This window comes from Ranitomeya variabilis, chromosome 4 (genome assembly GCF_051348905.1).
Source record: "Ranitomeya variabilis isolate aRanVar5 chromosome 4, aRanVar5.hap1, whole genome shotgun sequence".
Classification (NCBI taxonomy): Eukaryota; Metazoa; Chordata; class Amphibia; order Anura; family Dendrobatidae; genus Ranitomeya; species Ranitomeya variabilis.
This window is the reverse complement of record NC_135235.1, coordinates 768,947,696-768,964,576: the sequence shown is the minus strand read 5'-3', so window position 1 is coordinate 768,964,576 and position 16,881 is coordinate 768,947,696. Positions and strand designations below refer to the sequence as shown.

General features: G+C 45.1%; 2 protein-coding genes across 2 annotated transcripts in view; one reads left to right on the top strand and one right to left on the bottom strand.

Moving 5' to 3' along the window:
- The window catches only part of LOC143766935 (gastrula zinc finger protein XlCGF66.1-like), a 193,120-nt gene that overhangs the window by 139,416 nt on the left and 36,823 nt on the right, over nucleotides 1-16,881 (top strand). The window lies entirely within an intron of this gene.
- LOC143767130 (uncharacterized) overlaps nucleotides 2,275-16,881 on the bottom strand; it is a 30,035-nt gene continuing 15,428 nt past the window's right edge. Inside the window, exon 4 of the mRNA XM_077255153.1 lies at nucleotides 2,275-4,529. Within this exon, the coding sequence (XP_077111268.1) occupies nucleotides 2,833-4,529 (1,697 nt within the window). The 3' untranslated portion in view covers nucleotides 2,275-2,832. The remainder of the gene's footprint in view (nucleotides 4,530-16,881) is intronic.

Below are 16,881 nucleotides of genomic sequence, written 5' to 3'. Positions count from 1 at the left end.
TATATAACATCCATATAGTATAATGTGCCAGATAGTCCTCAATATAGCACAAGGCAGCACAATCATAGGCAGACCCTGTAGAATAAGGCAGCACCCCCCCATAGGCAGATTCTGAAGGATAAGGCAGCTCCCCCCCCCATAGGCAGATTCTGTAGTATAAGGCAGCACCCCCCCATAGGCAGATTCTGTAGTATAAGGCAGCTCCCCCCCATAGGCAGATTCTGTAGTATAAGGCAGCTTCCATTTGGAGATCCTGTAGTATAAGGCAGCTCCCCCCATAGTCAGATTCTGTAGGATAAGGCAGCACCCTCCATAGGCAGATTCTGTAGAATAAGGCAGCACCCCCCATAGTCAGATTCTGTAGGATAAGGCAGCACCCCTCATAGGCAGATTCTGTAGGATGAGGCAGCATCCCCCATAGGCAGATCCAGTAGCATAAGGCAGCACCCCCCATAGGCAGATCCTGTAGTATAATGCAGCTCCCCCATAGGCAGATTCTGTAGGATAAGGCAGCACCCTCAGTAGGCAGATTCTGTAGGGTAAGGCAGCACCCCCCATAAAAAAGCAATAAATACTCACCTCTCTTCCTCCTTCCATCGCTGCTCCCTGCTCCAGCTCATCTGACAGCAGGCACTGGGTGGTGACGTCATTGCGCCCGCTGTCAGAGACGCTGACAGGGGGATGATGGGGGAAGGAGTGCAACACAGAGCTCCTTCCCTCATCATTGTGGTCAGCTGACCTTGCGATCAGAGGAGGGCGCCCACTGCTGGCACTGGGCCCCCCGCCTGCTCAGGGGCCCCATAGCGGCCGGGCGGCAGAGCAGGGAGATCGATTCTCCCTGCTCTGCCACAGAATGTAACTGTATCGGCGTGATGCAGTTACAGTAGCATAGCTCTGGGTGGGCTGTTGTGAACTATACTTCTTGGCTCCCTCTTGTGGTCACTAGTGGTTTGGCACTTTGATTGTCCTTTCCCAGGTTGTACTCACCTGCTTCGTTAGGTCTGGGGTGTTGCTATTTAAACTTCCTGGATTCTCAGTCCAGTGCCTGGCATCGTTGTAATCAGTTCACTTCTGTTTGCTCCTGTCTTCAGGTCCTGGTTCTTTGCAAGATAAGCTAAGTCCTGCTTTCGTACTTTTGATCATTTGCATTGTTCATATTTTTTTGTCCAGCTTGTACAAAATGTGATTCCTTTTCTCGCTGGAAGCTCTAGGGGGCTGATATTCTCCCCCCACACCGTCAGTCGGTTTGGGGGTTCTTGGATATTCAGAGTGGATATTTTGCAGGGTTTTTTGCTGACCATATAAGTCTTCTTACTATATTCTGCTATTAGTCAGTGGGCCTCTCTTTGCTAAATCTAGTTCATTCTTACGTTTGTCTTTTCTTCTTACCTCACCGTTATTATTTGTTGGGGGCTTGTATTACTTTGGGGTCTTTTCTCTGGAGGCAAGAGAGGTCTTATTTTCCCTGATAGGGTTAGTTAGTTCTCCGGCTGGCGCGAGACGTCTAGGATCAACGTAGGCACGTTCCCTGGCTGCTGTTAGTGTTTGTGCTAGGATCAGGTATATGGTCAGCTTAGTTACCACTTCCCTATGAGCTGGTATTTATGTTTGCAGACTTTGCTGTATCTCTGAGATTCCCTGCCATTGGAATCATAACAGTGGGCCCCCTCTGAGCTCCGGGACCGGGGCGCCCACACCGTCTGCCCCCCGGTAGCTACGCTACTGGTGAGGTGACTTATACACACTCACTCTCCAAGCCTCTCATTTCTATGGGTTTCATCGTCCTCACCAAAGGCGACTCATCAGGAGACTATTTAATATTGACCTATATTCAAGCGAAAGTAGACAAAAAAACTAAAATCATGTATCATGTTATCCGAAACAGTCAGAAAACCAGTCACATATTGGCAGATCCCAGATCTCAAACTATATAGTTTGTAAGTTTATAAGCTACTCCAGTGACAAGAATAGATGAGTCGCCTATCGTGAGGACGATGAAACCCGTAGAAATGAGGCTTGGAGAGGGAGTATGTATACGTCACCTCATCCTATATACTGAACTGTGGCGTACATGTTTTTTCTATTAGTCACCTACTGACTAACCTTCAGGGGGTGAATTATGAATATAGTTTTACATTTGGAATTAATAAAGCTTACTTTTATCCTTTTGTAAGCAAACATGAGGAATGACCAGAGACAACTCATTTCAGAAGATTCAATTGTGGTTAAAACTATTCCAACATTATGAACATAAAAAAGGCTTCTCCCCTATGTGACGTCTCTGATGTTTATTAACAGTAGATTTCCAAGTAAAATATTTCACCACATTATGAAAATGTAAAAGGCTTCTCCCCTGTGTGACTGCTCTGATGTCTAACACGAAGCTCTTTACGTTTAAAACATTTCCCACATTCTGAACATGAAAAAGGCTTCTCTACTGTGTGAGTTCTCTGGTGACTAACAAGATTCCTTTTCTGGTTAAAACATTTCCCACATTCTGAACAGGAAAAAGGCTTCTCTACTGTGTGAGTTCTATGGTGTATAACAAGATTCCTTTTCTGGTTAAAACATTTCCCACATTCTGAACAGGAAAAAGGCTTCTCTACTGTGTGAGTTCTCTGGTGACTAACAAGATTCCTTTTCTGGTTAAAACATTTCCCACATTCTGAACAGGAAAAAGGCTTCTCTACTGTGTGAGTTCTCTGGTGACTAACCAAAGTTGATTTATGGGTAAAACATTTCCCACATTCTGAACAGGAAAAAGGCTTCTCTCCTGTGTGAGTTCTCTGATGTTGATAAAGGTTTGTTTTCCAAGTAAAATATTTCACCACATTAAGAAAATGTAAAAGGCTTCTCCCCTGTGTGACTGCTCTGATGTCTAACAAGAAGCTCTTTACGTTTAAAACATTTCCCACATTCTGAACATGAAAAAGGCTTCTCTACTGTGTGAGTTCTCTGGTGTGTAACAAGATTCCTTTTCTGGTTAAAACATTTCCCACATTCTGAACAGGAAAAAGGCTTCTCTACTGTGTGAGTTCTCTGGTGACTAACAAGATTCCTTTTCTGGTTAAAACATTTCCTACATTCTGAACAGGAAAAAGGCTTCTCTCCTGTGTGAGTTCTCTGATGTTGATAAAGGTTTGTTTTCCATTTAAAATATTTCCCACATTCTGAACAGGAAAAAGGCTTCTCTACTGTGTGAGTTCTCTGGTGACTAACCAAAGTTGATTTATGGGTAAAACATTTCCCACATTCTGAACAGGAAAAAGGCTTCTCTCCTGTGTGAGTTCTCTGATGTTGATAAAGGTTTGTTTTCCATTTAAAACATTTCCCACATTCTGAACAGGAAAAAGGCTTCTCCCCTATGTGGACGCTTTGGTGTCTAACAAGATTCACTTTGAGAGTAAAACATTTCCCACATTCTGAACAGGAAAAAGGCTTCTCCCCTGTGTGAGTTTTATGGTGATAAACCAAATCTGATTTCTGGATAAAACATTTTCCACATTCTGAACATGAAAAAGGCTTCTCCCCTGTGTGAGTTCTTTGGTGTATAACAAAATTTGATTTCTTGTTAAAACATTTCCCACATTCTGAACAGGAAAAAGGCTTCTCTACTGTGTGAGTTCTTTGGTGACTAACAAGATTCCTTTTCTGGTTAAAACATTTCCCACATTCTGAACAGGAAAAAGGCTTCTCTCCTGTGTGAGTTCTCTGGTGTTGATAAAGGTTTGTTTTCCATTTAAAATATTTCCCACATTCTGAACAGGAAAAAGGCTTCTCTCCTGTGTGAGTTCTCTGATGTTGATAAAGGCTTGTTTTCCATTTAAAATATTTCCCACATTCTGAACAGGAAAAAGGCTTCTCTACTGTGTGAGTTCTCTGGTGACTAACCAAAGTTGATTTATGGGTAAAACATTTCCCACATTCTGAACAGGAAAAAGGCTTCTCTACTGTGTGAGTTCTCTGGTGACTAACCAATTCTGATTTCTGGGTAAAACATTTCCCACATTCTGAACAGGAAAAAGGCTTCTCCCCTATGTGGATGCTTTGGTGTCTAACAAGATTCACTTTGAGAGTAAAACATTTCCCACATTCTGAACAGGAAAAAGGCTTCTCCCCTGTGTGAGTTATATGGTGATAAACCAAATCTGATTTCTGGATAAAACATTTTCCACATTCTGAACATGAAAAAGGCTTCTCCCCTGTGTGAGTTCTTTGGTGTATAACAAAATTTGATTTCTTGTTAAAACATTTCCCACATTCTGAACATGAAAAGGACTTCTTTGCTTTAGGACCAGTTTGTTTTTTAATGCCTCTTTTGTGACTTTGATTTTCCTTAGTAGACAGTAATGAATCAAAAGATGGGACCTGTTTCATAGGATCAGATGACAGATCTTTGCCGTGAATGGATGATGATATATCTGGAGTAATGGCATTCACTTCAGTTGTATCTTGTGGGATCTCAAGATCATCAGATATTAAAATTGATGATGTCAGCTGTCCCTCTGATCTCCTGGCACAGTTATCTGCTAAGATAATAAACAATTATTTTTTAATAAAATATCCTTGAGTTTTATATTTTTGAACATTTCTACTTAAACTGTCCATAAAAATGTCAAGCTATGTAAAAAAAGCTTTAATTACACTATGTAACAATTATGTTTTTTCCTGGGTAGACAGTGTGTTTTCTTAACCATAAAACAAATAGAAAATAGTTGTTGTTCCAGCAAAACTTTGCTTCTGTGATCAAGATAATGAAATTTTGAAATTTTTCTGTTTTCAGTAAAAAACGGTTTTTACTTACCGGTAATAGGATTTTACAGAGTCCACGACAGCACCCCTACGAGAGACATTCAAAGACTAATCACCTGGGAGGGACTACAGTACTAAGTACTGTACGGCCAAACTAAGTTGGCCTCAGATGATAGATCAAGACGGTAATGTCTATAAAAGGTGGAAGGGGATGACCACGTTGCCGCCTTACATATTACATCTATGGAGACGTCTGCTCTTTCCGCCCAGGATGAGGCCATGGCTCGAGTAGAGTGGGCTCTGATGCCGTCTGGCGGAGCTTGGCCCTTGGACGTATAAGCCAAATGTATCGCATCTCTTATCCATCTGGCGATAGGTGCTTTTGTTACACTCGCCCCCTTCCTTGGGTTTTAGAATGAAACAAACAGAGCCCTACTCTGCCTCCATGGTTCTGTTTTGTGCAAGTACTCTAATAATGTTCTTCTAATATCTAGCATATGACATTTCTGCTCTTTCGCTGAGACTGGATTGTCACAGAATGATGGTAAGAAAATTTCCTGACTTCTATGAAATTTGGAGGCTACATTTGGTAGATATGCTGGATCTGGCTTCAACACTATTCTATCCTGAAAGACTGTTAAATAAGGGGGGGGGGGTCTATCGACAATGCTTGCAAATCACTCACTCTCCTAGCGGAAGCCAGTGCTATCAGTAGGGCTGTTTTTAAAGTTAAATTTTTAATGGAGACTGTTGTGAAATTGGATTTTGGGCTCCCCCGGTGGCCACTGGTGGAATTGAACTGGTGTGCATCATCCCCTCTGTTCACCTGCTTCCATCAGGATGTGGGAGTCGCTATTTAACCTTGCTCCTCTGTCACTTCCATGCCGGTCAACATTGTAATCAGAAGCATTTCTGTGCATGTTCCTGCTGCTAGACAACTCCCAGATAAGTTGGACTTTAGTCCTCGTTTGTTTTTGCATTTTGTTCCAGTTCACAGCTGTAGTTTCGTTTCTGTGTCTGGAAAGCTCTTGTGATCTGAAATTGCCACTCTGATGTTATGAGTTAATACTAGAGTCTTAAAGTAATTTCAGGATGGTATTTTGATAGGGTTTTTCAGCTGACCATGAAAGTGCCCTTTCTGTCTTCCTGCTATCTAGTAAGCGGACCTCAATTTTGCTAAACCTATTTTCATACTACGTTTGTCATTTCATCTAAAATCACCGCCAATATATGTGGGGGCCTCTGTCTGCCTATCGGGGAAATTTCTCTAGAGGTGAGCCAGGACTATATTTTCCTCTGCCAGGATTAGTTAGTCCTCCGGCCGGCGCTGGGCGTCTAGGGATAAAAAACGTAGGCAACGCTACCCGGCTACTGTTAGTTGTGCGGCAGGTTTAGTTCATGGTCAGTTTAGTTTCCATCCTTCCAAGAGCTAGTACTTATGTTTGCTGGGCTATGTTCTCTTGCCATTGAGAACCATAACAGTTTGACCGGCCAGAAAAGGGTTAAATTAATTGACAGAGAAAGGAGAGAAAAGAGAAGTCTGCTGAAGATTTTTTTTTTTTTTCCTTCCCTTCAGTTCTGAGTGTGCTTGTAATTGAATCTCTTGCAAGTCTGCCTATATTGCAGCCTTCCTCTCTCTCTCTCTCCTTCTAATCCTGGAATGGCTCTGTGTTCACCTGTTTAAAATGGATATTCAGAGTTTAGCTGCAGGTTTGAATAATCTCACCACGAAAGTTCAAAATTTACAAGATTTTGTTGTTCATGTTCCTATATCTGAACCTAGAATTCCTTTGCCTGAATTTTTCTCGGGGAATAGAGCTTGCTTTCAAAATTTCAAAAATAATTGCAAGTTGTTTTTGTCCCTGAAATCTCGCTCTGCTGGAGATCCTGCTCAGCAGGTCAGGATTGTGATTTCCTTGCTCCGGGGGCGACCCTCAGGATTGGGCTTTTGCATTGGCTCCAGGGGATCCTGCGTTGCTCAATGTGGATGCGTTTTTTCTGGCCTTGGGGTTGCTTTATGAGGAACCTCAGTTAGAGCTTCAGGCGGAAAAGGCCTTGATGTCCCTATCTCAGGGGCAAGACGAAGCTGAAATATACTGCCAGAAATTCCGTAAATGGGCTGTGCTTACTCAGTGGAATGAGTGCGCCCTGGCGGCGAATTTCAGAAAGGGTCTCTCTGATGCCATTAAGGATGTTATGGTGGGGTTCCCTGTGCCTGCGGGTCTGAATGAGTCCATGACAATGGCTATCCAGATCGATAGGCGTCTGCGGGAGCGCAAACCTGTGCACCATTTGGCGGTGTCTACTGAGAAGACGCCAGAGAATATGCAATGTGATAGAATTCTGTCCAGAAGTGAACGGCAGAATTTAAGACGAAAAAATGGGTTGTGCTTCTATTGCGGTGATTCAACTCATGTTATATCAGCATGCTCTAAGCGTACTAAGAAGCTTGATAAGTCTGTTTCAATTGGCACTTTACAGTCTAAGTTTATTCTATCTGTGACCCTGATTTGTTCTTTATCATCTATTACCGCGGATGCCTATGTCGACTCTGGCGCCGCTTTGAGTCTTATGGATTGGTCCTTTGCCAAACGCTGTGGGTATGATTAGGAGCCTCTTGAAACTCCTATACCCCTGAAGGGGATTGACTCCACCCCATTGGCTAGTAATAAACCACAATACTGGACACAAGTAACTATGCGGATTAATCCGGATCATCAGGAGATTATTCGCTTTCTTGTGCTGTATAACCTACATGATGTGTTGGTGCTTGGATTGCCATGGCTGCAATCTCATAACCCAGTCCTTGACTGGAAAGCTATGTCTGTGTTAAGCTGGGGATGTAAGGGGACGCATGGGGACGTACCTGTGGTTTCCATTTCATCATCTATTCCCTCTGAGATTCCTGAATTCTTGACTGAATATCGTGACGTTTTTGAAGAACCTAAGCTTGGTTCATTACCTCCGTACCGGGAGTGCGATTGTGCCATAGATTTGATTCCGGGTAGTAAATACCCTAAGGGTCGTTTATTTAATCTGTCTGTGCCTGAACATGCTGCTATGCGAGAATATATAAAGGAGTCCTTGGAAAAGGGACATATTCGTCCTTCGTCATCTCCCTTAGGAGCCGGTTTTTTCTTTGTGGCTAAGAAAGATGGCTCTTTGAGACCGTGTATTGATTATCGGCTTTTGAATAAAATCACAGTTAAATATCAATATCCGTTGCCACTGCTGACTGATTTGTTTGCTCGCATAAAGGGGGCCAAGTGGTTCTCTAAGATAGATCTCCGTGGGGCGTATAATTTGGTGCGAATTAAGCAGGGGGATGAGTGGAAGACCGCATTTAATACGCCCGAGGGCCACTTTGAGTATTTGGTGATGCCTTTTGGTCTTTCAAATGCCCCTTCAGTCTTTCAGTCCTTTATGCATGACATTTTCCGTGATTATTTGGATAAATTTATGATTGTGTATCTGGATGATATTTTGATTTTTTCGGATGACTGGGACTCTCATGTCCAGCAGGCCAGGAGGGTTTTTCAGGTTTTGCGGTCTAATTCCTTGTGTGTGAAGGGTTCTAAGTGCATGTTTGGGGTTCAAAAGATTTCCTTTTTGGGATATATTTTTTCCCCTTCTTCCATCGAGATGGATCCTGTCAAGGTTCAGGCTATTTGTGATTGGACGCAACCCTCTTCTCTTAAGAGTCTTCAGAAATTTTTGGGCTTTGCTAACTTTTATCGTCGATTTATTGCTGGTTTTTCTGATGTTGTTAAACCATTGACTGATTTGACTAAGAAGGGTGCTGATGTTGCTGATTGGTCCCCTGCTGCTGTGGAGGCCTTTCGGGAGCTTAAGCGCCGCTTTTCTTCCGCCCCTGTGTTGCGTCAGCCTGATGTTGCTCTTCCTTTTCAGGTTGAGGTCGACGCTTCTGAAATCGGAGCTGGGGCAGTTTTGTCGCAGAGAAGTTCCGATTGTTCCGTGATGAGACCTTGTGCCTTTTTCTCGCGTAAATTTTCGCCCGCCGAGCGGAATTATGATGTTGGGAATCGGGAGCTTTTGGCCATGAAGTGGGCTTTTGAGGAGTGGCGTCATTGGCTTGAGGGGGCTAGACATCAGGTGGTGGTATTGACTGACCACAAAAATCTAATTTATCTTGAGTCCGCCAGACGCCTGAATCCTAGACAGGCGCGCTGGTCGTTGTTTTTCTCTCGGTTTAATTTTGTGGTGTCCTACCTGCCGGGTTCTAAGAATGTTAAGGCGGATGCCCTTTCTAGGAGTTTTGAGCCTGACTCCCCTGGTAACTCTGAACCTACAGGTATCCTTAAGGATGGAGTGATATTGTCTGCCGTTTCTCCAGACCTGCGGCGGGCCTTGCAGGAGTTTCAGGCGGATAGACCTGATCGTTGCCCACCTGGTAGACTGTTTGTTCCTGATGATTGGACCAGTAAAGTCATTTCTGAGGTTCATTCTTCTGCGTTGACAGGTCATCCTGGAATCTTTGGTACCAGGGATTTGGTGGCAAGGTCCTTCTGGTGGCCTTCCCTGTCTCGAGATGTGCGAGGCTTTGTGCAGTCTTGTGACGTTTGTGCTCGGGCCAAGCCTTGTTGTTCTCGGGCTAGTGGATTGTTGTTGCCCTTGCCTGTCCCGAAGAGGCCCTGGACGCACATCTCGATGGATTTTATTTCGGATCTTCCTGTTTCTCAGAAGATGTCTGTCATCTGGGTGGTGTGTGACCGTTTCTCTAAGATGGTCCATTTGGTTCCCCTGCCTAAGTTGCCTTCTTCTTCTGAGTTGGTTCCTCTGTTTTTTCAAAATGTGGTCCGTTTGCATGGTATTCCGGAGAATATCGTTTCTGACAGAGGAACCCAATTCGTGTCTAGATTTTGGCGAGCATTCTGTGCTAGGATGGGCATAGATTTGTCTTTCTCGTCTGCTTTCCATCCTCAGACTAATGGCCAGACCGAGCGGACGAATCAGACCTTGGAGACATATTTGAGGTGTTTTGTGTCTGCAGATCAGGATGATTGGGTTGCTTTTTTGCCTTTAGCGGAGTTTGCCCTCAATAATCGGGCCAGCTCTGCCACCTTGGTGTCTCCTTTTTTCTGTAATTCGGGGTTTCATCCTCGATTTTCTTCTGGTCAGGTGGAATCTTCGGATTGTCCTGGAGTGGATGCTGTGGTGGAGAGGTTGCATCAGATTTGGGGGCAGGTAGTGGACAATTTGAAGTTGTCCCAGGAGAAGACTCAGCTTTTTGCCAACCGCCGGCGTCGGGTTGGTCCTCGGCTTTGTGTTGGGGACTTGGTGTGGTTGTCTTCTCGTTTTGTCCCTATGAGGGTTTCTTCTCCTAAGTTTAAGCCTCGGTTCATCGGCCCGTACAAGATATTGGAGATTCTTAACCCTGTGTCCTTCCGTTTGGACCTCCCTGCATCTTTTTCTATTCATAATGTTTTTCATCGGTCATTGTTGCGCAGGTATGAGGTACCGGTTGTGCCTTCCGTTGAGCCTCCTGCTCCGGTGTTGGTTGAGGGCGAGTTGGAGTACGTGGTGGAAAAAATCTTGGACTCCCGTGTTTCCAGACGGAAACTCCAGTATCTGGTCAAATGGAAGGGATACGGTCAGGAGGATAATTCTTTGGTGACTGCCTCTGATGTTCATGCCTCCGATCTGGTCCGTGCCTTTCATAGGGCTCATCCTGATCGCCCTGGTGGTTCTGGTGAGGGTTCGGTGCCCCCTCCTTGAGGGGGGGGTACTGTTGTGAAATTGGATTTTGGGCTCCCCCGGTGGCCACTGGTGGAATTGAACTGGTGTGCATCATCCCCTCTGTTCACCTGCTTCCATCAGGATGTGGGAGTCGCTATTTAACCTTGCTCCTCTGTCACTTCCATGCCGGTCAACATTGTAATCAGAAGCATTTCTGTGCATGTTCCTGCTGCTAGACAACTCCCAGATAAGTTGGACTTTAGTCCTCGTTTGTTTTTGCATTTTGTTCCAGTTCACAGCTGTAGTTTCGTTTCTGTGTCTGGAAAGCTCTTGTGATCTGAAATTGCCACTCTGATGTTATGAGTTAATACTAGAGTCTTAAAGTAATTTCAGGATGGTATTTTGATAGGGTTTTTCAGCTGACCATGAAAGTGCCCTTTCTGTCTTCCTGCTATCTAGTAAGCGGACCTCAATTTTGCTAAACCTATTTTCATACTACGTTTGTCATTTCATCTAAAATCACCGCCAATATATGTGGGGGCCTCTGTCTGCCTATCGGGGAAATTTCTCTAGAGGTGAGCCAGGACTATATTTTCCTCTGCCAGGATTAGTTAGTCCTCCGGCCGGCGCTGGGCGTCTAGGGATAAAAAACGTAGGCAACGCTACCCGGCTACTGTTAGTTGTGCGGCAGGTTTAGTTCATGGTCAGTTTAGTTTCCATCCTTCCAAGAGCTAGTACTTATGTTTGCTGGGCTATGTTCTCTTGCCATTGAGAACCATAACAGTTTGACCGGCCAGAAAAGGGTTAAATTAATTGACAGAGAAAGGAGAGAAAAGAGAAGTCTGCTGAAGATTTTTTTTTTTTTTCCTTCCCTTCAGTTCTGAGTGTGCTTGTAATTGAATCTCTTGCAAGTCTGCCTATATTGCAGCCTTCCTCTCTCTCTCTCTCCTTCTAATCCTGGAATGGCTCTGTGTTCACCTGTTTAAAATGGATATTCAGAGTTTAGCTGCAGGTTTGAATAATCTCACCACGAAAGTTCAAAATTTACAAGATTTTGTTGTTCATGTTCCTATATCTGAACCTAGAATTCCTTTGCCTGAATTTTTCTCGGGGAATAGAGCTTGCTTTCAAAATTTCAAAAATAATTGCAAGTTGTTTTTGTCCCTGAAATCTCGCTCTGCTGGAGATCCTGCTCAGCAGGTCAGGATTGTGATTTCCTTGCTCCGGGGGCGACCCTCAGGATTGGGCTTTTGCATTGGCTCCAGGGGATCCTGCGTTGCTCAATGTGGATGCGTTTTTTCTGGCCTTGGGGTTGCTTTATGAGGAACCTCAGTTAGAGCTTCAGGCGGAAAAGGCCTTGATGTCCCTATCTCAGGGGCAAGACGAAGCTGAAATATACTGCCAGAAATTCCGTAAATGGGCTGTGCTTACTCAGTGGAATGAGTGCGCCCTGGCGGCGAATTTCAGAAAGGGTCTCTCTGATGCCATTAAGGATGTTATGGTGGGGTTCCCTGTGCCTGCGGGTCTGAATGAGTCCATGACAATGGCTATCCAGATCGATAGGCGTCTGCGGGAGCGCAAACCTGTGCACCATTTGGCGGTGTCTACTGAGAAGACGCCAGAGAATATGCAATGTGATAGAATTCTGTCCAGAAGTGAACGGCAGAATTTAAGACGAAAAAATGGGTTGTGCTTCTATTGCGGTGATTCAACTCATGTTATATCAGCATGCTCTAAGCGTACTAAGAAGCTTGATAAGTCTGTTTCAATTGGCACTTTACAGTCTAAGTTTATTCTATCTGTGACCCTGATTTGTTCTTTATCATCTATTACCGCGGATGCCTATGTCGACTCTGGCGCCGCTTTGAGTCTTATGGATTGGTCCTTTGCCAAACGCTGTGGGTATGATTAGGAGCCTCTTGAAACTCCTATACCCCTGAAGGGGATTGACTCCACCCCATTGGCTAGTAATAAACCACAATACTGGACACAAGTAACTATGCGGATTAATCCGGATCATCAGGAGATTATTCGCTTTCTTGTGCTGTATAACCTACATGATGTGTTGGTGCTTGGATTGCCATGGCTGCAATCTCATAACCCAGTCCTTGACTGGAAAGCTATGTCTGTGTTAAGCTGGGGATGTAAGGGGACGCATGGGGACGTACCTGTGGTTTCCATTTCATCATCTATTCCCTCTGAGATTCCTGAATTCTTGACTGAATATCGTGACGTTTTTGAAGAACCTAAGCTTGGTTCATTACCTCCGTACCGGGAGTGCGATTGTGCCATAGATTTGATTCCGGGTAGTAAATACCCTAAGGGTCGTTTATTTAATCTGTCTGTGCCTGAACATGCTGCTATGCGAGAATATATAAAGGAGTCCTTGGAAAAGGGACATATTCGTCCTTCGTCATCTCCCTTAGGAGCCGGTTTTTTCTTTGTGGCTAAGAAAGATGGCTCTTTGAGACCGTGTATTGATTATCGGCTTTTGAATAAAATCACAGTTAAATATCAATATCCGTTGCCACTGCTGACTGATTTGTTTGCTCGCATAAAGGGGGCCAAGTGGTTCTCTAAGATAGATCTCCGTGGGGCGTATAATTTGGTGCGAATTAAGCAGGGGGATGAGTGGAAGACCGCATTTAATACGCCCGAGGGCCACTTTGAGTATTTGGTGATGCCTTTTGGTCTTTCAAATGCCCCTTCAGTCTTTCAGTCCTTTATGCATGACATTTTCCGTGATTATTTGGATAAATTTATGATTGTGTATCTGGATGATATTTTGATTTTTTCGGATGACTGGGACTCTCATGTCCAGCAGGCCAGGAGGGTTTTTCAGGTTTTGCGGTCTAATTCCTTGTGTGTGAAGGGTTCTAAGTGCATGTTTGGGGTTCAAAAGATTTCCTTTTTGGGATATATTTTTTCCCCTTCTTCCATCGAGATGGATCCTGTCAAGGTTCAGGCTATTTGTGATTGGACGCAACCCTCTTCTCTTAAGAGTCTTCAGAAATTTTTGGGCTTTGCTAACTTTTATCGTCGATTTATTGCTGGTTTTTCTGATGTTGTTAAACCATTGACTGATTTGACTAAGAAGGGTGCTGATGTTGCTGATTGGTCCCCTGCTGCTGTGGAGGCCTTTCGGGAGCTTAAGCGCCGCTTTTCTTCCGCCCCTGTGTTGCGTCAGCCTGATGTTGCTCTTCCTTTTCAGGTTGAGGTCGACGCTTCTGAAATCGGAGCTGGGGCAGTTTTGTCGCAGAGAAGTTCCGATTGTTCCGTGATGAGACCTTGTGCCTTTTTCTCGCGTAAATTTTCGCCCGCCGAGCGGAATTATGATGTTGGGAATCGGGAGCTTTTGGCCATGAAGTGGGCTTTTGAGGAGTGGCGTCATTGGCTTGAGGGGGCTAGACATCAGGTGGTGGTATTGACTGACCACAAAAATCTAATTTATCTTGAGTCCGCCAGACGCCTGAATCCTAGACAGGCGCGCTGGTCGTTGTTTTTCTCTCGGTTTAATTTTGTGGTGTCCTACCTGCCGGGTTCTAAGAATGTTAAGGCGGATGCCCTTTCTAGGAGTTTTGAGCCTGACTCCCCTGGTAACTCTGAACCTACAGGTATCCTTAAGGATGGAGTGATATTGTCTGCCGTTTCTCCAGACCTGCGGCGGGCCTTGCAGGAGTTTCAGGCGGATAGACCTGATCGTTGCCCACCTGGTAGACTGTTTGTTCCTGATGATTGGACCAGTAAAGTCATTTCTGAGGTTCATTCTTCTGCGTTGACAGGTCATCCTGGAATCTTTGGTACCAGGGATTTGGTGGCAAGGTCCTTCTGGTGGCCTTCCCTGTCTCGAGATGTGCGAGGCTTTGTGCAGTCTTGTGACGTTTGTGCTCGGGCCAAGCCTTGTTGTTCTCGGGCTAGTGGATTGTTGTTGCCCTTGCCTGTCCCGAAGAGGCCCTGGACGCACATCTCGATGGATTTTATTTCGGATCTTCCTGTTTCTCAGAAGATGTCTGTCATCTGGGTGGTGTGTGACCGTTTCTCTAAGATGGTCCATTTGGTTCCCCTGCCTAAGTTGCCTTCTTCTTCTGAGTTGGTTCCTCTGTTTTTTCAAAATGTGGTCCGTTTGCATGGTATTCCGGAGAATATCGTTTCTGACAGAGGAACCCAATTCGTGTCTAGATTTTGGCGAGCATTCTGTGCTAGGATGGGCATAGATTTGTCTTTCTCGTCTGCTTTCCATCCTCAGACTAATGGCCAGACCGAGCGGACGAATCAGACCTTGGAGACATATTTGAGGTGTTTTGTGTCTGCAGATCAGGATGATTGGGTTGCTTTTTTGCCTTTAGCGGAGTTTGCCCTCAATAATCGGGCCAGCTCTGCCACCTTGGTGTCTCCTTTTTTCTGTAATTCGGGGTTTCATCCTCGATTTTCTTCTGGTCAGGTGGAATCTTCGGATTGTCCTGGAGTGGATGCTGTGGTGGAGAGGTTGCATCAGATTTGGGGGCAGGTAGTGGACAATTTGAAGTTGTCCCAGGAGAAGACTCAGCTTTTTGCCAACCGCCGGCGTCGGGTTGGTCCTCGGCTTTGTGTTGGGGACTTGGTGTGGTTGTCTTCTCGTTTTGTCCCTATGAGGGTTTCTTCTCCTAAGTTTAAGCCTCGGTTCATCGGCCCGTACAAGATATTGGAGATTCTTAACCCTGTGTCCTTCCGTTTGGACCTCCCTGCATCTTTTTCTATTCATAATGTTTTTCATCGGTCATTGTTGCGCAGGTATGAGGTACCGGTTGTGCCTTCCGTTGAGCCTCCTGCTCCGGTGTTGGTTGAGGGCGAGTTGGAGTACGTGGTGGAAAAAATCTTGGACTCCCGTGTTTCCAGACGGAAACTCCAGTATCTGGTCAAATGGAAGGGATACGGTCAGGAGGATAATTCTTTGGTGACTGCCTCTGATGTTCATGCCTCCGATCTGGTCCGTGCCTTTCATAGGGCTCATCCTGATCGCCCTGGTGGTTCTGGTGAGGGTTCGGTGCCCCCTCCTTGAGGGGGGGGTACTGTTGTGAAATTGGATTTTGGGCTCCCCCGGTGGCCACTGGTGGAATTGAACTGGTGTGCATCATCCCCTCTGTTCACCTGCTTCCATCAGGATGTGGGAGTCGCTATTTAACCTTGCTCCTCTGTCACTTCCATGCCGGTCAACATTGTAATCAGAAGCATTTCTGTGCATGTTCCTGCTGCTAGACAACTCCCAGATAAGTTGGACTTTAGTCCTCGTTTGTTTTTGCATTTTGTTCCAGTTCACAGCTGTAGTTTCGTTTCTGTGTCTGGAAAGCTCTTGTGATCTGAAATTGCCACTCTGATGTTATGAGTTAATACTAGAGTCTTAAAGTAATTTCAGGATGGTATTTTGATAGGGTTTTTCAGCTGACCATGAAAGTGCCCTTTCTGTCTTCCTGCTATCTAGTAAGCGGACCTCAATTTTGCTAAACCTATTTTCATACTACGTTTGTCATTTCATCTAAAATCACCGCCAATATATGTGGGGGCCTCTGTCTGCCTATCGGGGAAATTTCTCTAGAGGTGAGCCAGGACTATATTTTCCTCTGCCAGGATTAGTTAGTCCTCCGGCCGGCGCTGGGCGTCTAGGGATAAAAAACGTAGGCAACGCTACCCGGCTACTGTTAGTTGTGCGGCAGGTTTAGTTCATGGTCAGTTTAGTTTCCATCCTTCCAAGAGCTAGTACTTATGTTTGCTGGGCTATGTTCTCTTGCCATTGAGAACCATAACAGGAGACAGACTAACGGCTCAAATGGGGGTTCTGTTAAAGCATCCAACACTAAATTTAAATCCCATGGTGGTAGTTTAGGAACATAAACTGGGTTGCTACGTTCGGTGGCCTTAATGAATCTAGATACCCATCTGTTTCCCGCCACATCGCTGTTATATAATGCCCCCAAGGCCGATACCTGGACTCTAAGAGTATTTACCGCTAAACCCAATTCTCGGCCCTTCTGTAAAAATTCTAGAATAGCCGGAATTGGAACCCTGCCTGAAAAGGGATGTTGGTAGAAGGCAAGGAACTTTTTCCAGGTTTTACAGTAGATCTTAGTGGTAACTTCTTTTCGGCTATTTAAAAGGGTAGATATCAAAGCTTCTGAAAACCCTTTCCTCCTCAATAACTCCCTCTCAAATTCCACGCCATCAGATGCAGGGATTCCACATTGGGGTAACGGAATGGACCCTGAGAAAGAAGTTCCGGACTGGCCGGCAATACCCAGGGGTCGGTCACAGACATTGCCCTGAGTAGAGAGAACCATGCCCTTCTGGGCCAGAAGGGGGCAATCATGATCACTCTCGCCCTCTCCTCCCTGATCTTTCTGAGGACTATAGGGATCAGACACATTGGGGGAAATGCATATGCCAGAGGGAAATCCCAGT